This window comes from Mugil cephalus, chromosome 18, assembly GCF_022458985.1.
Source record: "Mugil cephalus isolate CIBA_MC_2020 chromosome 18, CIBA_Mcephalus_1.1, whole genome shotgun sequence".
Taxonomy (NCBI): domain Eukaryota; kingdom Metazoa; phylum Chordata; class Actinopteri; order Mugiliformes; family Mugilidae; genus Mugil; species Mugil cephalus.
The window spans coordinates 14378206-14401395 of NC_061787.1; the positions used below are offsets into that span (position 1 = coordinate 14378206).

The window sequence follows — 23190 nt, forward strand, 5'->3', positions numbered from 1 at the left end:
TACTTGCAAAAACACAAAATTTATTGTGGACAAATGGTCTGGAGACATTTGAGATGAGACTTCTTTTATAATAAACTAATAAACTCAGCCAGCCCAAACCTTGTTATATATGTAGTTCCACTTCCAGGTTTCATTCGTAGATTTATTTGTGCATAATGCTAATAGTTAAACTTCATAAAGAACCACATGGAACTGACTGTGAATGCCACCAACACATTGAACAAAAAAGAGAATGAAGTGGTAAATGGACATATGGATTTTAAATATAATTTAAGAGCAATCCGCAAAATATGCTTCTATTTAAGACTTTTCAAGGCCTTTCCACTGTGTTGTCATTAGTAATGTCATCAGTAACTAGTTGGTGTCAACTTCACTTTCTACACATAACGTTTGACTTTAAAAATTTTGCCACCCCTAGTGAGTAGTAAGTCGCATTTATCGGTTACGTAGCCCAGTGAACATCACTTTCCTCTGCACTATCAAGGCCAATGCAGCAAGAAGAAACACTTCTGTGAGGCATAGGAGAAATCTTAATTCAAAAGAGTCCAAATAATTAACTTGGACAGAGTTTTGAAGACCTTGCACAGGCTTTGAACTGGAATCTGAGAACTGTGCAAAGTGATCCAGTCGCTGAACACATTTGCGTCATCTCCCCAAGTCCAAGATGAACACACAACAAACAGCTGTTCGTGGTTCCGATACAAGACAGCAGCTGTTATAATATTCTTCTGACTGGACAATGTCGGTATTTATTTGCACACACATTTAGTGACAGGTGTGATAACAGGTACTCGATGATAATGCAGGGTCTGACTGAGGCTCTCCTCACAGATCCAGGACCTACGACCTTCCTGAAATCGAACGTTGAAAAAGCAAAAAGTCGAGCAAACAAAGAAGACACCATTCATTCGTCCCCTCATCCGGTTACACTAGTGTTTCAGCCACTTTACTTTTATTACGAAGTACATCCAGAACTCCAAGAGTAACTAAACTTGACCCAGAACTGAACTGATAATTGACCGTTACATCCCTTATCTTCCCCACTGGCCTTACAGTGATAGTGCAAGTGTTTATGGGTAGTTCATGAACTCAGCTGCCCTCATCATTAAAGGACGGTTTATAGATACGAGCACATTACTTCAAGTTTCTGATGTAGCAAACTGAAATAATTTATCTTAACTGTCATATTTGTGCACTTAGAAGTGATTTACAGTCAGCTCAGCGCAACATCCCAGTAATACCTTGTATCTTCTGTTTAATCTCTGTCTAATTAAACGATCCGGAGGCAGAGAATACATGCAAGCATTGATTAATGAGAGCGGCTGTTTCAGATTTCCTTGTCAAAAGCTGCAACACCATCTCATGCATCCTGGCCCTTACAAGAGGAGAAACACACACAAACATACTGAGGCAACGATGAAGGAAAAGGCCAATTTCATGGTGGTCTGAGAGAAAGAAGAGGAGAGTGGAGTGATCAGATTTGTCAGCCAGCAAACTCTCTTTCCTCCCTCTTTGTTTATCTCTCTCTTCTATGGACAGATAAACACGCACTCATACACAGAAGCAGAAGTGAAATCAGCCCATTTCTTCACGGCAGTGTCTCAAAGTTTATTGTTCTAAAAAGCTGAGATTAGATTAGAAACTTGAGATGTGCTTTTTGTTACATTAAAACAAATTCATGTAAATGAAGCTTCATCTTCTTCTGAAAAATTAATTCAGAGTTCAATAGAGTCTTGACCTTTATGCATTTTCCTCCTCCATGCACCTCGGCAGCAGATGAAGTCGTGTCTGAAATATGACTTTTTCTACGTTCAGCCTTAAGCCCAAAGCACAGATATGAGTCAACTATGTCCACATATTAAAGTATACATTCATTATTACACAGGATGAGATGTTGCAATCCCTTGTGCCACGATGTGCCACATGTAGAAAACCCAGTCCAACTGAAAAAACAGCTAGCATGCCAGCAGTCAGCTACCAACTAGCAACAAACAAGAACACACCAGCTAACTAACCTAGCCAACAGCAGTAGGTAAGAAGTGATGGGATATGCGACTACATGTCAAGCAAACAAAAAAAGGGCTAGCAGTCAGCTACCAACTAGCGACCAACGAGAAGACACCAGCTAGCTAGCCTAGCCAACAGCAGTAGGTAAGAAGTGATGGGATATGCGACTACATGTCAAGCAAACAAAAAAAGGGCTAGCAGTCAGCTACCAACTAGCGACCAATGAGAAGACACCAGCTAACTAGCCTAGCCAACAGCAGTAGGCAGTATGCGGCAGATCATTGCGGTTTTCAAGTGGCCACCTCCCTTCTGTATCAATGTCAGAAATATTTATCACAGAGGAATTGGCTCCCTTTTGTCCAGTACTGGCTTCCACGAAGGCCGGGACAAAGAAGTTTAACAAACAGAGGTGATTCAAAAGTCTATCAGGGCCCCAGTCAACAAACTCTTTTCACCCTATTCACTTTATCTCTTTGTGGCTAAGACCAGATTAGTCGAATTCAGTTAGCTATTTAGTATTATTACAGCTCATCATTATAGCTTCAGTTACCACTGTTCTCTTCTTTCTCATTCCTTTTCTTTCTGTTTTCACTCCAAGAGGGAGCATTTAAATACTGCATGTAAATAAACACCAACATTATTACAGGATAACAGTTGCTGTCTCTAACGGATCTCCATCTACTGCTGAATCAGAACCGCAAAGAGTTGTTTGTTTGGAGATGGTGCACATTTTGGAACAAGCTGTAAAGTCTCTCTCACTCACTGAAAGCACACACGCTAAGTACTTATTTATTTCTTGATTGTCACCCTGAAGTTAGATATTTTCAGAGTTAAAGCTCAGATTAAACAACCTTTGTTCACCGTTTTTTAGAATGTGATTACCCGAAGATCAGCTGTTTCAAAACTGAGTCTGTGGCTTTTTGCTACTGGTTATAGAGCACAGTCACTTAAACTGGTTTAAACCAGAAAGCAGATACTCGTCTATGCCACAGTTTGAACGTTTAGTTTGCACTTTGTAACATCAGGCCCATCCTGTGGGATGAAGGTTCACACGTGCTTCTTGGTTGTGGTATTAAAAGCACTTTTATATTGTCACACCAGCTCAGTGATTGAAGAAGGATGCTGAAGACTACCCAAAATAAAAGCATTTAGCTCCTGGGCTAAGTTGGTATGATAGTGTATAAATGTATTTATGGCAAAATAAATCATCATCTTACTCTAGAAAACTGGAGAAGCAGCTACATTTATATTAGTCCAGACAGGCCAAACTGATAACTGTATTGCATTTAGGATATCATTTGAAGGGAATTTTAGGGGGAAATAAAAGGTTTTAAATGAATTTAAACTGTTGATCTGATGGTTTCTCTCTCATTTTGTGGAGTAAGCACTGAAAAGAAGAACCAGAATCAATGTAAGGCTGATTCATGTCAAATGTGCTGCACTTAACAGGATTTAAATTGATTTTAGTTCCAGAAGCTGTTATAAAATATCAAGTCTTCTTTTCCAAATGATGAATTACATTCATGTGGATGTTACTGAGACATGCAGCACCCACCTAGAACAGACCAGACACCCCCCATCCCATAGCAATTACACTCCTTGATGGCTGCAGCCAACCTTAGCACGATGTAGCTTGACACACACACACACACACACACACACACACACACACACACACACACACACACACACACACACACACACACACACACAAAAATGGTTTCGGAACAACTCAAAAAACATGCAAAACAGCACAACCTGGCCTCCAAATTCACTAGAGCCCAAACTAATCCAGTGGGATTATCCACAGAGGACCCTCCTCTCAACCCACAGGACCCAAAGGCCCCCACTTACAACATCCTGTTAGCAGACACCAGAGGACACCCTCAGAAGGCCCATGTCAATTCTCTGATGAGTCATAACTGTGCTGGAGGCACAAGAGAGACTGATCAGTGTATAAAAAAAAAAAAAAAAAAAATCATGCAACCAATTAGCAAGGTTGCAAATTGCAAACGGCTAAAATAAACCACAACTGATTTGACCTTGATGTGAACTGGTTTAATCTGGGAGTTTCATCGCTTGCAGAAGAGAGTGTTACTTTCGTCTGTAAGTGTCTATGTTCATGTTGTGTAGCGTTGTGCCTTCACAGAGATGCATGAGAGGGATATGAAAGTGAACACACACACCTCTGATGTGAGATTCACAACACAAAACCAAAAACCTTTCAGGTCACACTGACAAACCGAAACCTGAACGCTTTCAGCTCATCCGGCAGCCGGTGACCGCGCCAACACACACAGACACGCGTACTGTGTAAACACAACTCCACAAAGACGTTAATGATTTCAGACGCCGGGCTCACCTCGCTGGGTTCGTCTGTGTTGTCTGACCAGCAGGCGACGCTGATGACAGGGTAGACGGAGGACCAACCATTCTCTGTACAGTTCCTGCTGAGTTTACCTGAAACAGACGAACATCGTTTGGACCCTGAAACCATTAATACAACATCCGCCCTCTAGAAAAAAGTCCTTTAATAGAAAACGTAAAGGACAAGAAACAAGAAAAAAGCAGCGATGGAGACATCTTTCAAAGTGGCCGTCAAATAATCTGAATTGTTTAGAGTTTTAGCATCATTTTCAGGGTGAAATGATGAAATACAACTGGCAGCAGCATGTGAAATAGAAACACTAATCGTTTTCTTTGTTTTGGAATAAAGTATGATAATTTATGTCAGAATAACGGAAACATTTTAGTTTGCTCCTACAGTTTCCAAGCAGGACCGCTGCTAACGTAGCTAAAGACGTTGCAGCACAGCGCACTCACAAAGAAGTCAATACCAACCTTAAATTTTTTTTTTTATATTTGAAGCAGACTGTGGTGTTAGTGCGTCATTGTTAAGAAAGTTTTATAGTTTGTTTTCACGTTATTCTGCTTTCAGCCTGTTTGTGTTTCAGTTGCATTTGTGTGTGACAACGTACAGAGCTGAACTTATGAAATAGAAGCCTCAGTGTAAATAAAGTTGAAGTCGAGCAGGACGGTCATGTCGGAGGTCCTCAGCTTTTGGCAGCCGCCGGAGCGGATTGTGATTCTAAACCGCCTCATTGTAAATAAACTTGGTTCGCTCTCTACAGCAGTATGCATGTTCGGTTTGAGAACAGCTGTGCACGGAGGCTAAAATGCTGCAACTGAGGAAATAACATCTACAGATATCATTGTTACTGTTATTATTTCAATGGCTGATTCTTTCTCTCACAAGTACCAATTGTTCAAGGTTATCAGATTGGTGCTGCAGTGGCCAGTTTTTATATCCTTCCCGTGACTGTGCGTGTTAGGTTCAGTAGTGTTTCTAAATTGACTGATGGAGTGTGAATGTGTTTGTGTCTCGGTGTCAGTCCTGACATAGACTGTTGTTACCCAATGTGACAGAGGCCTTTAGTTGCTTAGAAGTTACCCTGACTTCCTTTGTGACTTCTCAGACTATCATGCGTCTTATTTTTGGAGTGATCCAAGTGTCGATAGACCACTTCTGTGGAGGGTAACAATCATCTTAAATCTCCTCCATTCATTCACAATCTGTCTGACTGTGGATTTGTTGTTTCCTAACTCTTTAGAGATGGAACCTTTTCCAGGCTGATGCACTTTAACGGAGGTCCTCAGAAACCTCTTTTATCTGTGCTCATTACACTGATTGGACTCACTCCTGAACAGATGGACTCTAAACTGGCCTTGAAATTAACCTACACATCTAGAAGTGCACTTACTTTTGCACCTATGACACACCTCCACTGGCTCTCCTCAGGGCTGTCTCACGGCCCAACCCCCCTTCAGGAGTTTCGTGTGATACCTTGTGTCTTGAGCTGAATGTCAGCAAAACCAACGAGATGGTGGTGACGTTCTCCAGCAAGCAGCTGGTGCTGGCTACATCTGTCACCACTACAATCCATGGGACACCTGGAGAGCTTGTGGAGGAGTACAAATATCTCTTTACCCACTTTACCTACCTCATTGCCAAATTTGCAGCCAAATGCATATATTGTAGATTCATTTTACAGTACTCATCCCCAGGTGTGTGTTTATTTTTTCGTTTATTTTATGTATATATTTACTCCAATTTGTTGGATTCGTTTGTCTTTTAAGTGTCTTCTTGGCTTAAAATTAAGATTAATTAACTACACAGAAATTAATGCATTTTAATCGCACTTATTTTTGCACTGCGGAACGTTTCTCACTGGACGAGTTTCAGGCGAACCGATTCGCTCTCAGAGCCTCAGAGCTCTCTGTCTGCAGACTGTCCTGACCTGTCCCAGAACATCACACAGTGATTGGTTACTGAGTTTTATTAATGTTAACATCAAAATCAGTTTATGCTACTGTGATTTGCATCCCTAGTCTGCTGGTCTTGGTTAAGCATTACCTTGGAAAAAAAGTAAACAATGTTTTGTTGCTTAAGCTAATGTATTCAGCTAATGTATCCTAATTTACAGCAGTTGCACGCGCCCTTTACTGCTGCACGTTTGCAATAAACAAAAAAATATATATTTAAACCTGTGTATTATTTGAATACCTTAATATTGAATGCAAAATGATGATAATAATATATATTTATAAATAACACTAGCCTGAGTTTAATATAGAACACATACAGTATGTAGGGGGTCCCTACTTAATCTCAGTTTAAATTAAAGACAATAAATTAGGCCTTAAATTTGAGCACACTGACTGAAGTTATTTTTAAAAATGTGTTTATTCATCCAGAATGATCATTAGCAACTGAATTAGACGCAGAAAACAATAATTTCAGCCAAAACGCAATACAAGGGATATTTTAAAACTGTACATAAACCCAAATTACAAAAAAAAAAAAGAAAGAAGAAGATGTAAACATAGACAGAAAGCTAAGTGAAAAGTCTTTTTTTTCTCCTATTACATCCAGATGTTCTGATGTGTTGACAGACATGGTCTCAGTGACTTTTCATATCGAGCAGCTGTTGTTTGGGCGATTACACGCCTCATCCTTTAACAGGCCGACTGAATGCTTTCTGTCACTGCAGGGAGGTGGATGAACCAGCTGCTGACAGATGCTGCTTAGGTCAGCTGGCCCGCAAATAATAGGACTCATTAACAAAGTGAGGCAGGATGGAGGAGGAGAGGAAAACACAGCCATGTAGAGATGGAGAGGGTGGTGAAGGAGGAGAGAAGGAAAACAAAGAGAAACACATCAGGATTAAATACTATAAAAGGAAATTTAGTTAAACTGCGGTAATAGACGGATGATATCTGCGTTTACTCTTTCAAAAAGAATGTTAATATTGTGATTTTGTGCCTTCTCTGAATCTCTACAACAGAGATAGAGGATGCAAAGTTATCATGACCCAAGGAGACACAATTACTGGAGAAACTACAGCGAGCTGAAATAAACCAGAAACATCCTCAACGTATTAAATTAAGGAAATAAAATATGAGCGAAAGTGAGATGCGGAGAGACTGATGGATGGCGGAGGAAAGTTAAGACTTCAGGGTCAGAGGGGGGGCCGATGAGGGGGGAAAAGGAAGCAGAAATGAGGAGGATGAGGCAGAGGGAGGAGGTGGAGAGATGAAAGACCCGCCGCTCTGTAACCTGGACGGACGACCGAGGACAGAGGGGATCAAAGACAGAAAGACAGGAGGTAATCAACATGATGGATTAAGCAGACTGAATCGACTGAAAGACGAGAGTTTGGGAAATTAGCTGCGAAACAAACAACTGGCAGGAAGGAAACGGAAGACCGAGGTCGACTATCAGCTCAGCTCAGCCGCTCCGGTGCAGGATAGAAGGGATTCAATCAGTGCTGATCATGGTTAATGAATGTGAACGAAACTCCTCTATAGCACGCAATATGATGCCAGTTGGGCTGTTTTATTATCATACAATAGACTCAATAAACACAATCAGTAGGGTACTTTTTGGGGTGCGATGCCTTGAGTCAACACTGTAACATAATGCTAAGAAATGAAGAGTATTGACTTATTTTTTTAAACTTGAAGAATATTTGTTAAAAAACGCATAGAGTAAAGGCAAAGAGCTCTTTTTACACGATAACATGTCTGAACGTTGCCTGCATACAACATTATACCATTGTGGAACGACCTATTCAAAAGAATGCGTTGAACATCTAACTTTACATGAACCATTTACTATCTATTTATTATCTATTATAACCTTCTGCAAAAACAAAAAAAATATTCTACTACAACTGGCTTCTTATTAGAAGAGCCATAGAATAACTCTGGATTCATTGAAATGTGTGGAAAATATAAGCAATTCACTTTATTGCAGCCAGCATCAAATGTATAAATGTATCTAGATGAAACTGTAGAGAGGAAAATAAAATTAAGATAACTGGTTTGCTGGTACATTATACATACCTAAATAAATAATACCACAATGTCATATTGTGGTGATTCCATAACGGTACAGTGTTGCCCCAAGGCAACATTTACATTTTAACAAGTTTCCATTACTTAATTAAGAAATAAAGTACATTAAACTATTGGAAAGTAAAGTGTACCCATATATTATTATGGCAGTATATATATATTTTTTTTTTTTTCCAGACTGAAAAATGTCAGGACAAAGACGTTTTAGGAGGTGTTTTGGTGGAGAGAAATTGTTGAGCTGATCCTTGTGGGGCCGTCTGCGATAAGGGATCCAGTGTGGCATCCAGAGAGACGTGACAATTTCAAACACTGTTATCGGTTCCTTATGGCCCTGGCTATTTTTCAAAATATTGCATCATAACTGTATATGCATTGTTTGAATGTAGAAGGCCAAGAATCGGTATGTTGCCTAGAGGCAACATCGTATCATAGAGGGTTAAAAACTGAGATGACATTTGAAGTCACATCAAATAAATTATTTACCAGTTATATTGAGGTGTCAGCTGGCTGGATTTGAATATATAACCGTCAGCTGGCTGGATTTGAATATACAACTGTCAGCTGGCTGGATTTGAATATATAATAAATACATGACCTATGAGGCTGAAACATGAAGCCAACACAAGATTACGAAAAATTGCTGTTCCTAAAATCACCACTAGAGGCAAGCAGCAAAAATCCAAAAAAAACTCCATAAACATCCATGCTAAAATTTCACAGTAGAAATAAACATGTTTACAGCCTGGTACAAAAAGCTGTGAGTTGAGCAAAGTCAGGCTCTGGCCAACAAAACTGAGCTTCAAAATTGCTCCTCAGGAAAACTATGAATGGCACCAGGAAATAGAAATTTGGTTTGATTAAGTTTAAGGACATATTGTGGTTATAACACACCATTTGTTTGAAAAGGACACATTTATGTATTAAAGAAGAGAATTATTCTTGATTTCTGCTCCAGCAACTAAACTGAAAAATTAAGCTACAGTTGACCAGTGGAAGGACAAAAAAGTTGCAGTTCCTCAAATGCCCACTAGAGATCGTCTCTAAAAGTGAGTCAATCCCCATAGACCTCCATGTAAAAATGTCCAACTTTAGAAATAAACATGCTTACAGCCTGGACAAAACCATGTGTGTATATATATGAGGGTTGTTGCCCTCACAGGTTCCTAGCAGATTTTTTTGAATGGCACCATTTTTGAATTAGCAGAGTGTTAGTTAGAATCAGGCGACAGCCAGAGACACCACACTGAGCTGCAAAACCGCTCTCCACGTAAACTATGAGTGAGGTCATAAAGGGTTCATCCAACCTCATATAAAGGAAACGGTGCCAAATCTAGATATCATGGTTGTGCAGTTTGTTTTTTTGTCACTTTTGCACAAAAATTTTAACTTTCCCTGCCTGCAATGTCATGGCTTATTGGCTAATTTGTATGAAGTGTATTATTTCAGTTAAATTTTAATGAGCGCTGCCTCTATGTGTGTGTGTGTGTGTGTGTGTGTGTGTGTGTGGAAGGAAGACGAATGGGGGATCAGGAGGAAGTGTGTGTTTGGGATGAAACTCACCGTTCTTGCCAAACAAGAGCAGGAAGGAGGAGGGGCAGGGGAGGGTCACCACCTCGCCAACCGCCGCACTATGCCAACACGAGACGTTGTCCCACTCGCCACTACATCCTGAGCACAGAGAGACACGCACACACATTAGGAGTATAAATTAGCCTGCACAGAACTTCCCGTTCGATCAAGCCGCTTGTTTTCAACTTGTTCAACTGCTGATTGAACACAAGGGCTGTAAATCAAGGCAACAAAAAAAGCTCCCAGTGAAGTTTTGACATTTAGATTGACAGTTATTGCCAGAAAACAATAAAAAATCCTTCAATTTAACAACTTACATGGTCTTTTACCGAACATCTAAATGTTAGTTATGCTTCTTCACTTACTACTTTAGGCTTTTAATTACTGAATTTGTGGTCTTCTTAAGCAGCATCAACTTTGAAGGAAAATTTGAGACGCGTTTGTTTTATAGTTTCAACAAGAGATCATTTCTGTAATCGTTTATCTGATGTAAATATAATTTACCAGAGCTTTTTAAAATGACTGGTTTTGAGGAACAGAAGAAAAAGAAATGTGGGTGTTTGGATTTGAAGACAATACATGTTACTGGAATAAATTCAATTTGTCAAAATATAAAAAATTGTCTGAAATATTTGACTTATAATATTTTAACTATAATAATCAGAAATAATAATAAAAAAATAACCATAGTTCTGAGACGGCATCATAAATGTGTCCTGATGAGGTCTCTTATTATCTGATGTTCATTTGGCCTAAGAGAAAAGTTTGCAATAATAATAAAAAAAGTGATAATAATATGCGGAGCACACAGATAATATCCTCCCACTAGAGGATAACACTCAAGCACACACAGCTTTTAAATTAGCTGGTGTCAGGTGCTGCTGGAGGGAGATGGACGGAGACAACACGCTGGATTTGAAGACTGCTCTTTAGAAATCCTAAAGGAGATGTGAGTCAGGGTTCATCCATCTTTATATCCAGCCAGTGATGCCATATCTACTGTAGCTCCATTAACACTTCCATAGTCACGATCTATGAACTGTGGCAGTTCTCCAAACTGTTATTTAAAACGTACAATCTACCAGAATGTGGAAACTTTGACAGATTGTTGATGTTGACTTTAGTTTTAAACTCACTGTAACCTCAGTATAATCTACGTTTGTGCAATAGAACTGTTGTTTAATACCATTTGGAAAGACCAATGTGCGTGTGAGAGCTTCCTGACTTCCATCTCACTGTGGAGTGTCTGGCCTGAGAGTTAAATGAATGATAAATAGCATGAGTGTTGCAGCACAGGCTGAAACAGCATCCTGACACTCCCTCCTCCTCACGTTACTGGCCTCACTCCACAACCGCACCCACACCTGTCATGTCTCCATCACTGTACGTTATGGGCTCTCGCATGTGAAGAGATTCACATAAGACCAGCTACAACTATGAAACCACCAGCCTGCGAAAAAATGATCCCATGTCATGTTCTTCTGGGAAACCTGTGTCCCATGATTTAATGTGGGTGCTGCTTTCAATCGTACCACCGCTTAAACATTTCTCCAGACCAGACACATCCCCTTGGCTACAGCAGGAGGGTTTTCCCTGCATCCTGGTGCCATAATTTCCACAGATAAGAGACACAAATGTGATCCCTCAGACGAGATAACCTTCTTCCATGTCTCCGGAAAGGGGTCAGCATGGACAGTCTGACTGAGACCCAGTCATCCAGCCATCACGCTTTGGTCCTCGCACAAAAGCTTCTAAAATCCTTCCACTTGAAATTTTTTTTTCCTGCTTCTAACATGAACTCCGAGGACAAAATGTTCACCTGCTTTCTAATATATATTTCCACCCACGTACGTGTGCCAGAACAGAACCAGAACATTATTCACCTGTCAGTGGTGGTAATGATATGGCTGATCAATGTATGGCTGAAAATGGAAAAGTGGTTTGATTACATTTAAGCAAATGTTGTGGTTATAAATAAGTTAACGCCATGTGTTTGAAGAGGACATGTTTTGTATTAAAGTAAAGAATTATTCCTGATTTAGGCTCCAGCAACTAAACTGAAAAAATGAGCTGCACTGGAAGGACAAAGAGTTGAACATTATTCACCCTGTCAGTGGTCGTAATGATATGCCTGATCCGTGTACGGCTACACAGCTTGTGTAAAAGATGTGCACACGGCAGAAGGTATTTTTGTGACTGCACACGCCAACAGAGTTATCATTACAAGATTCCTTATCGGGATTTCCAAACTGTTCATTGTGTATATGTTTCAGTGTGTGCTTCAGTGTGTGTGTTAGTGTGTGTGCTTTCAGTGGGTGGGTTTCACTGTGTGCATTTCACTGTGTGCACTTCATTGTGTGCGTCTTAGTGTGTATGTTTAAGTTTGTGTCGCAGTGTGTGGGTTTCATTGTGTGTGCTTCATTGTGTGTGCTTCATTGTGTGCGTACCTGCAGTAGCTGGCGTCTGTTGCTTCAGTTGTGTCTGACACTCTCTCCTGGCTCTCTGCATCTCCCAGTAGAGCTGACAATGAGGAAACTTTCCATTAACCTGTCCGGCCAGAGGGAAATAAATATTATGAATATTATCTCCAACATGAACAAAACTCCTGCGTCAGGCACAAGTTCAGGCTCCGCCCCCCCTCCCTGTGTTTTGGGTAATACTGTACAGTACATGTTTGATGAACGTGCTTCAGCTCTCTTGACTTAAGTTCATGTTTCTGCTCCGGGTGGTTTTAAAGAAGTGTATCTCAGATGAATTCTTGCACACAGTGAATGCATTTTATCCAAATATTTTCAGTATGTACGTTGGGAAACTGCTGGATTAGTGAAAATATCTCATGTGAACAATTTAAAGAATGCTGAACTAGCCATTAGTAGTTCCTGTTTGCAAGATACTCATTCACACACACACACACACACACACACACACACACACACACACACACACACACACACACACACACACACACAAACACACACACACACACACACACACATACCCGACCATCATCTAATTTGCTGAAGAAAAACTAAAAGAGTGATGAGTTTCATTGAAGTTCTGTGATCAAGAGGAGTGTATTTACCGTTACATTTGGAATGGATTTTCCAAAATCTATGTATTATTAACGTCAGAGTTGGTGATCTAACTAGAAAAACCACTGAACATAGTGTCAGCGTGTGAGTCTGACGAGGAGTGAATCTAAGCGTGTGGTTAAAAAGGCAACGATTCGTCAACATTTCCTAACACTGATACGTATCCAAGAGTTGAAACTTTTTTTTCACAAGTGAGCGATTTCATACCTGATAAAAAAGAATCGTGACTCAACGTTCATATATAACAAACCACAAACCATATCAGCAATGATAACATTGAACTAGGTCCTAAATACTGCACGTGTGACGATTCGATACAAAAACTGTGAAATAAACCCTAAATGAATTCATGCATTGTCCTGTTAATATAGTTCTATGACACAGTGGAGATTTTCTGGCTTGTGTTAAATAACTGAGTCAATACAAAAACAGTCCTGACTCTTGCCTGAAAAAAAAAAAATTAAAAAAATAAAAACACTATGGAGAAGAAGAGGTCAAATATGGCTGATCTGTGTACGGGTGCATCAGGTGCCGAGTTTAGAAGAAAGAGACAAATAGGAAAAATGGCCAAGAGATAAAGTCATGCTGCTGTCATCGATGTATGAGTTTATTTTGATTTATCATGCACATAAGAACAAAACAGGATGCATAGTAGAAGTATGTTACACTCTTAGCTAAAACTGGATATAATTTCTTATTTTTATTTATTTATTTTAATGAGAATGCTGTTGTTGCTGTTCTTTAACTTAGAAGATGTATAGACTATATTATACACATACTTTCTCCATCCATGTCCAGTGATTTGTACCAGCCATTATCCCTGGAGATCGTATTGTTGTATTAAAAATTCTATATTTATTGGTCTGTAAATAATGTGATGTTTTTTTTAGGGGCGGGGCTCAACTGGATGGCAAACATCTCAAACACTATAGTTTGTAAACGGCGGTTGGCATGTTTCAATGGACTGTTTTGGCACGAATGGTTGAGGAAAATGCATATTTTAGAGAATATACTAACACACCCACTCTCCGAGACTATGGGTGTTAATTTGAAAAGTTGACTCTGACTGATGGGACCGCTGGATGGACGATTTGACGAAAGGAGGACACAGAGGGGATGAAGTCTGGACTGTTTTCATCAAGTGAAGCCTCTCCAACAAAGATATTACAAAATGTAAGCAGAACTACTATGGAGAGTAATGTAGAAACACACAAGTAATGTTTCGTTACCTAATGCTTACAAGAATTCCCTAAATAATGATTAACTTAATGTAATTTCAGTCACAATTTGGTCTTATTCAGGCTGAAACTGATGATGCATTACATATTAATCGTATCTGCGTGTTGTTGATTGTCTCACACCAATAATTTCTTTTAATCGCCAAAGCCAAACCAAGGTTGTCTATGACTGTCAGTGGCTGGTATGGGATAAAACTTCAAGTTAGTGTTTTTGATTTTTCAGTTTTGAATACAGCAAGATGACATTTTCATGGTTAAAAATGACAGTGTTCCCCTTAAGCTTCCCTCTGTTTTGCCTCCAGTTAACATTGTGACATCACAGTGACGTAGGCCATGTAGGGGTCTATACACTGTACCTGTACCCAGCCCAAGACGACCTCCACCTTTTGGCACAGACGGCCTCTGCAATTACTACACGTTGCTATAAGTCCCCATTCCCATTGCTATTATTTGGCTAATCTAGCAACACAGGATGTCAGGCCATTTCCACGGTTAGGAGGTTTTCATCATTTCCTTACGGGACCCCTTAGGAAGTCAGGCCTTGTCGAGGACTATGAACCCTATGATTGGTGGTCAGAGGACCAATCAGAAGGCCAATAAAGGGTCAATTTACTGCTGGAATTCACAGAGTGAAAAGAAAATAAGATGATTTCCATTTGACCTACAAAAGATAATATTTAAATCCGATTTCATTCAGAACACCTCAGCCGGTTATGTTTAAAGAACCGGACCTCGTTCAGTGGCGAGAGTCGACTGTACTGAAGCCAAACTTTCAGGCTGATGATAAACGTGTGAGTGCGCGCATGTGTGTGTGTCCTGGTACAGTTAAAGGTAACCAAGGAAACACACACTCAAACAGAGTATATACAGAGGGCAGCATGAATAGTCTACGCAAAGACAGACACGAAAGCACAACGAGTGCATGTGTCAGCTCGACTTCATTGATATACCACGTGTGTGTGTGTGTGTGTGTGTACGGAGGGAGGTCTGTTTACATTGAGATATACCGCCATTCTTAGCAGCGCTTCAGACTTGTCAGTGTGTTTACATCACACACACACACATACGCTCACACACAAGTTCTTACTCCTTTACGGGACACCACTTTAACCAACTTGTCACCTCATCACATCCAGTCAAACATCTTGTTCAAGCAATCAAAAGATGGGATGGAATTTAAAACAACACCATCACACCTGTAGATTCAGAAAGCCGCGTTTATATTTTTAGTTTTATCCTTTAAACGCGTAAATTAAAACTGAGATAAACGTGTAATAAAAATCATTCTGCTTTTTATTTCTCAGGTGTTACATCCTCGTCAGTGGTGTGCTCACAAATTCCTGTTTCCACATCCTGCTTCTCAAACCATAAAGCGGCAAAGGGCAGAGGACACATTGCACGACCTTATTTAATCTACTGGTGTCTAACAAACAACATGCAATGTGTCCTAATACACAAACAAAATCACTTATCCATTACAAGGCACAGGATTAAAGGTTTGGGACTTATCTAAACAAGAGAATTAATTTTTTCCAGTCCCTAATCCCAAAACTCATCTGACCTCGACTCCAGCAATCGGCTCGCTGGCAGCAACGAGAGCAGCCGCGCTTGTTGTGGAGTACAGTCCTCAGAGGCACTTTAAAGTTAAAAGCACTAAAAGTAAACTGAAGATGTTTCCTTTGGAATGTAGTTCCATTTTTTTTTACGGTCAGGACCGGGTTCAGGTCATCTGCTGTGGGACTCTTTGCTCCTTCCGTGGATGAATATAATTTTTTTCCCACTGTCCCGCTGTATTCTGAATCTGGGACCGATCAGATGTCTCTGATGTTACTGTGTGATGGACAAAAATCACCTAAAGTGACTAAAATTGTTGCATGGAAGGATTCAGTCTTTGTACAAGCAAAAAAATCAAACTTAAAATTAATCAGACAAACAAAAAAGTGCTAACATTATGTTTTTTGCTCATTAAATACTGAATATTTTTTGTTTCAGTGTCTTACTATGTGCTGCTCTTCATGTAAGTAACCCTTTTGAGGAAATAATCCAAATTTCTTCCAAACTTGCAAAGTTCAAAAAACAAACTAAAGCTAAGGTTCTTCCAAACTATCTTTTCGTTTATCTGCTTTAAAATATGAATTTTCTTAATAAATATGGGATTAAAAATCTATCTATTCTATTCTTGCTGCCAATTCCTTTTGGATTTGCTCCATCTGCTCGTAATTCTTTTTTATTTCATATCTGGCGCCAGTCGTGACATAAGAGGTGTGTCGGTAAAGACATGTTACAGCTGCGTCTCTCGAGTGAGAAGCTCTCGGGAAAGAAGAGGCAGCAAACATTGATTTTTGTGGTTTCCAGGTCAGGTGGCGTCTAGACGTGGAGGTTAAAACCAGGTTAAACATTACAGTGATTGTACTGCGAGGACAACATCACAGTTTAGCTCAGCTGCTCACAACCAACCAGCAATGAGTGGATGTGAGTAAAGTATGCAACAACATTTACCCTCAATAGAAGAACGTTCATGAGGTTTGTAAATGTCAGATTTTTTACAGGGGTGTTTTTATACCCACTGTAGTCTGAACTATAGACGATGTTGAAACAGCAGTAAAATGTTGTTTAACACAGAAATAAATCACTTCTTTTAGGTCGGGAGAACTAGAGTTGGACGCAGGTAATAGACAGGTGTGTCTCATGCTGGAAAAATACGTACACACAGTAGACTTTTCGTTTTTAAGATTGCGGTTTACTGCCCCTCACTAGTCTGACTGTGGATGGGAACGCAGCCATAAATTTGTTTAACGACCTTAAGAATCATGAACATGTCGACGTCAGATTGAGAGAGAAGGTTACAACTGGTCAAACTCTACATAAATATAGCACCACTTATCTCGAGACTCGTACACTGAGCGATCACAACATTAAAACCATCAACCAGTGATGTGAATATGTAAGGTTCTTCTGGGAAAGATTAAGATCATTATGAACTACTATTACGTAGTTCCCCCTATTGCCGCCAAAACAGCCTCGGTCCATTTAAACACAAAACTCTCTAGATCAGGGGTTTTCATTGTTTTTCAGGTCAAGGTAGGCCCCTACCTACTAGCTATTCTAAGCTACTAAGCTATTCCTTATCCCTTTACTAAAATAAGTTGGATTCGTGTTAATGTGTATTTAATGAAATTTTAATTTGTGGGGGGAAATTAAAATACTACAGTACATAAAACAAAGTACATAATACAAAAAATACCAAACCAAAGACTTTGCGACCCCTCTGCAGTGCCTCCGCAGACCCCCTGTTGAAAACCTACGCTCTGGACCTCTGGAGTCGTGCTCTGGTATCTGACGTCCTTTAAGTCACGCAAGTTGAGTTGCTGCAGGGCTTAAACATCTGGTAACATATCGCACATTTGCCGGATTACATTGAGATTTGGAGAATTTGGAGGCCGAGTCAACACCTTGAATTACTGCTGCGTTCCTCAAACCATTCCTGAACCAATAACCAGGATCACATGCACCAGCCTTGACTCCCCAACGTGCATCAATCATCCTTGACCCCTCATGATTCTGTCTGCAGTTCTTTTCCTTCCTTGGACACTTTTGATGGGTGCTGACCACTGCAGAGCAGGAACACCTGACAAGTGGTGCAGTTCCAGAGATACTCTGACTCAGTCTTTTAGTTTATCAAGATGTTCACTTGCTGCCTAATATATCGCATCCACTCAGGTACCATGATACCTAGATAATCACTGACTTCAGTTGTCAGTGGTCGTACTGTGTATAGTCTGAACATAAATTCATGTTTATCTCTAATAACAGTATATACTCATGATACTATGAGTGACTGGAGTTCTAGGAAATGATTTGGCCTGGAAATAAATTCTTACTGGGCACTGAAAAGGTAGATTTTAAACAAAAGCAATCGGTCTCACAAAGAGAAACAGCTCTGTGGAATGTATCCCAGCATGCATTGTGCAGAGGGTGGCACACAGGCTCCACTACCCACTGAGAGAATAAACAGAGCGGAAGCTGACTGAAAAGTTTGTTTCAGGAACATTTCACTACATCACTGAGGGGAACATTTAGCCTCCACACTAGATCAAACCTCTGGTGGGAAAACTGTTTATGCATAAGAGCAAAGGCATAAGGCCAGAAACAGCTGCAGAACTGTATCTGAGTGGGGAGGTTTCCCTGGCCGTGCTTACATCATTGATGAACCTTCTTCATCAGTACGAGCTGACATCACTCTGCAGTCTTCACACTCGACCGGGAGGGGATTACATCCGTTTAATTTTAATCCTCACACTCAGAGATGTTGTGATACTGAATTCCTTTGTGTGGTAATTTAAACTTTTAGTTCATGTTTCTGCAGCCTTGTGATATCAGAGCACATAGCGGCAGGACTATGGTCCACTCAGATCAATACAGGAAGCAGAAGTCATTAACCTTTAGTGTAAACCATGTACATAAACAGTCTCCAGTTTGACCTTTACAGTAACACACACAGACACACACACACACACCCACTGCTGGCATATTTCATAATGATATTCACAATGAAAAGTTGCATTAAAATGTGTTGCATGTTGGAAGAAGCATCACTGCCCTACAATTCGATGTTTGGTTTCTCTTCCTGCTTCACAGGAAAGTTTAAGTCATCAGCCCTCTCTGTGTCTCCTGTCCAGGGAGTTTTCGCTGGAAACATTGTGAACTAGATATGTTTAAAATATTTCTTCAGCCTAGTCAATCATTCTGATCCAAGAGTCCAACTGAACTGTTTATATGGATGCCGAAAACATCAGTCACAACAATACTTTCTCTTTTTTTTTTGACGAAGTGGATCTATTATGGCAGAGCATCAATTATTTCACACAGAAAGAAGTTTTTCCCAACTCTGAACTGATTCAATAGAAGAAGGTGAATTAGATGGTCATTCAGGTCATAGTGCATCCGGAAAAAGTCGTCAGAGTAGACTGTGCTTATGTGTAATTGGAGGAAACTGTTGTGATCCTGCTTTCCTTCAAAATGAACATTAAACAGACCCTAGTCATATGTTTCACATGGGCACCACCCACACTTAAAGCCTACTTAAAGCCCTACATGAAATGTCTTCAAGAATTCCAACAAGCCCACTTCCCCCTTTTTAAAACCATGCTGTCCACACTGATTCCGGTTTTGTTCATCTTTTCAAACACTTGCTTGAACAACTGGTTTTGCTACCTCCATCCTTCTGCCCCTCCAGGAAACGCATCACCTGATGTTTAACCCGTGTGGAGCAATTATACTGAGGAAGAAAAGATTTATTGTGACCAGAGATAAATCATCAGATCAAGCTTTTTCCGTGGTTATTAGGTTAGGATTACATATTTCCCTGTTGACAACTCTTTATGATCAGGAGAGTCTGTTCTGATCGAGGTAATTGCACTATTAGTGGAACACTAACGTCCATATAAATGTAGCAAAACAAAAAAAAGACAAAACAGTAAGTAAACACTGTCTTTTTTTTCAAGAGTATTGAGTTGTTTTGTTTTTGTTTGCAGTAAGACAAGCCTAAAAAAACTGATCAGTCAAAAACTCACAAAGCACTGATTGTCCAAAACTCACACTCATCACCTGAGTATATAAATGATCACGTAACACAGACTAACATTTGGTAAGCATATATGTCAGCCTGTTTCATATCAGGTTAAGAAGTCAAATCTTCAATGAATCACTTATCGATGTTTGGGGTACTGACATCACCTCAACTACATCTACTTAAAGAAAACGTGGGAGTGCTTGAGTTGTCAGGAGAATCTAAACCCATATAGGAGGAGTTTTTAGCTTTTCCATCATCGGTGCTATAAATAAAATGATCCTGACTGCATATTCTATATATAGAGCACTAGTGTGAATCAGGCCTGAAAGTAACTAGCAGGAACCAGAGAGTGGATCTATAATTAATGTTTTCATTCTGTTAAACAAGAAAAAGCTGAAGGCGAAGGCGCCGCAACATCGTTTCAGCGCCTTCTGTTAAGGATGTTTGAAAAGTCAGATATGTGAGAAAATGAAAGAAAAAGCTAATAAATAAATAAAGCAGCCAAAAATCACACACAATTTTTAAATTTTGAAAATAATAAAATAAAACACGCATGTCATTAAGTCGGGTTGAGATCTAGTTTGACAAATGTAAAAAAACAAACAAAAAAAAAAACATTTTTATAAGAACATTTTATGAATATTATTTACATATTATTTTAATATAGTGTCATAATATCAATAATAAGTGAAGGACTGACCTTGCGGATTAAGATGAAGCCGAGCAGAAGCAGAGCGAGCTTGTGCGTAAAGGACATGGTTGCATCTCATCCAGCAGCGCAGGGTTAAACCCTACCTGAACAGCAGCTCATCTGACGGTCATCCTCAGCAGGAAACACGTGTGCATAAATAAAGTGCACCGTTTAGTTTGTGATTTGGATGAGAGAGGAAAAAGCTCGCCTTTTATTCAGCGTTTCTTGCGTCTTGCGCCACTTTTACGCACAGTTTAATTGACCGCAGCGCGTTAGTGACTCAAACCTCACGTTGGCTCACAACAGACGGATTACAAGCCAATTAGAAAGTGCAGGTTTCAGTGAAACATTGATCCCATTGATCCCTCTGAAAAGAGAAAAATCCTGAATACGCGCTGCGATGTTGTAGCTCCAGTGATCGTAGCTGCAGTGAGACAGTGGTTCACCTACTTTTCACTATCAAGTGGATGCGCGTCCCCGTCACACGTGTCCTACTCTGGACATCCAAGATCCAATGCGCGCTCCTGGAGCCAAAACCTGAAGGAGCTTCTACATCAGGCATCTGAGTTTGTGTCTGGACGTTAGGAAACCAACAGCGACCTCATGTGGAAACTTTTACATTTTTCAGATATGAAATTTAAACATATCTTCAATACAGCATCTTGGTTCATTCCTTAGATGTTCTGTTTAATTAAACATAGAGGAAGACTATCTATCTATCTATCTATCTATCTATCTATCTATCTATCTATCTATCTATCTATCTATCTATCTATCTATCTATCTATCTATCTATCTATCTATCTATCTATCTATCTATCTATCTAAATCCCCAGTGATGTGGATGGTTCATAGGGAGTTTAACGAGGTTTATGGGGTCTGGGAAGTTGGTCTGACTTCCACTCTATCTCAACCCTCAGCTTTCTGAGTGCTGCACTTTTAAAGGCCCCTGGGGGCCTCTCCACAAAATAAAACATAAATTCATGTACTGACATACTGTAAGCAAAAAAACAACAACAGCATTTTTAAAGGTACAACATACAGTTAAACTGTTTTGCTATATTTGATTTAGCTTGAATTCTTTTAGATCATATTTGTATTTTTCCCTTTAAATTTTGACTTAATGTCTTATGTCAGGCATTTATGTTGCCTTACATTTCCTTGTGCCCTATGGCATGCTACTTTTCCTGTTCTCTCTGTTTGTTGTTTTGGTGTGGCACAAATCCAGTCAAGCAGCAGATCCTTTAGTAAACAAAGATGCACAAAGCTATGGTCAGCTCTCTGAAAGTTTGTTTAATAACTCCTCGTACTGAATGAAGTTGGTCTTGTTTCTCTGTGCAAATATTTAAGAAAACCAGAAATACTTCATCAACCTACTTTTGAGTTCTGCTTTTGGCTGTCTAAGAAAAAAAAAAAAAAAACTTAACAGCCTTGATTGTTAAAATATACAGGTTTGTTAACGATTAAAATCATTTTAACTCACGGAATTTTAAACCAATTTTAAAGCCCCTGTTTATTATAAATGTCAGACATATATTTATGATACAATATTACTTGGTTAAATTAAAAATCCAGACATTGTGCAGCACCATTGAAAAGCTCCTAGGTATCAGAGCAGAACGATATATAACAATAAAAACATCTGTAAAACATCACCACAGCACAGAAGTCTAGCATTTTAGTGTCAGTCAGAAGCACTGACCGAACACGGTGGCCTCGCTCCCGGTTTGACGACATTTTACCCGTCTAAAATATAATGATATACATTAAATACAGTCACGATTTATTGTTTAGTGTCTTTAATTAAAAAGACAGTTACAGTACAGTACAGTGAAAAGGATCACTATTCTAAACGTGAGATAAAAGGTTAGGGGTGGGACATCTGGTAATGTTAGGTAGTTTGACAGCAGGAGCAAGACGAGAGAACAAAGTGGAGCGGTGATTGGTAATACTAAGTATTGTCATGCCAGATAAATAAAGAGTTTGTCTACGGTGTACGGACATACAACAACCTACAGAAGGTAAATGTCATGTTGTGGTAACTACGAACTGTTACTGTTGAAACTGTGAATGTGAATGCTAAACCTACGGCTAAACCTGATTAGCGATTAGCTCACGCTAGCATGCTAATGACATTTTATGCAAGTTTAGTTTTATATTACTTGTGCTGAATGTATGTTTAGTGAACTCGGAATGAAACTGAGACTGTCGATAAGTCTGTTCACAGTTTATCTATTACTGTATATTTTCCAGAAGACACGTCTTGGACCTTCTTTGCCCTTGGAGTTGTAAACTGCGGGTATCTACAATGAGTCTAAAGCCACGTGTGTCAGAGCAGAGGACACTGGATCTCTTCTTTTCTTCTCCCAATACCATTCATCATCTCCTCATTCCCCTCTCATCATATTCACCTACAACACATGGTAACCGAGGTCAGACAGTGTGAGTACAAATACAAACCCAGTTGCACATGCACTCATTTATTTTATTTTACTTGTTTAAGCAAAGTGGTGCTGGGTTTGCTGCCAAGCATCATATCAGGACGCAAATTTTCCTTTCAGGGACTGTTTTAAGTTACAGTTTGTATACTTTAATTCATTCGAG

The 23190-nt window shown here is 39.7% G+C and overlaps 1 protein-coding gene across 1 annotated transcript in view; it reads right to left on the reverse strand.

The window, feature by feature from the left end:
• Positions 1 to 21063, reverse strand: part of LOC124996045 (vasoactive intestinal polypeptide receptor 2-like) — a 36269-nt gene extending 15206 nt beyond the window's left edge. Inside the window, exons 1-4 of the mRNA XM_047568860.1 lie at positions 20596 to 21063; positions 12441 to 12540; positions 9985 to 10092; positions 4370 to 4467 (exon numbers count right to left, since the gene is read on the reverse strand). Coding sequence (XP_047424816.1) covers positions 4370 to 4467; positions 9985 to 10092; positions 12441 to 12540; positions 20596 to 20652 — 363 coding nt within the window. The 5' untranslated portion in view covers positions 20653 to 21063. The remainder of the gene's footprint in view (positions 1 to 4369; positions 4468 to 9984; positions 10093 to 12440; positions 12541 to 20595) is intronic.
• Positions 21064 to 23190: the final 2127 nt, after the last annotated feature.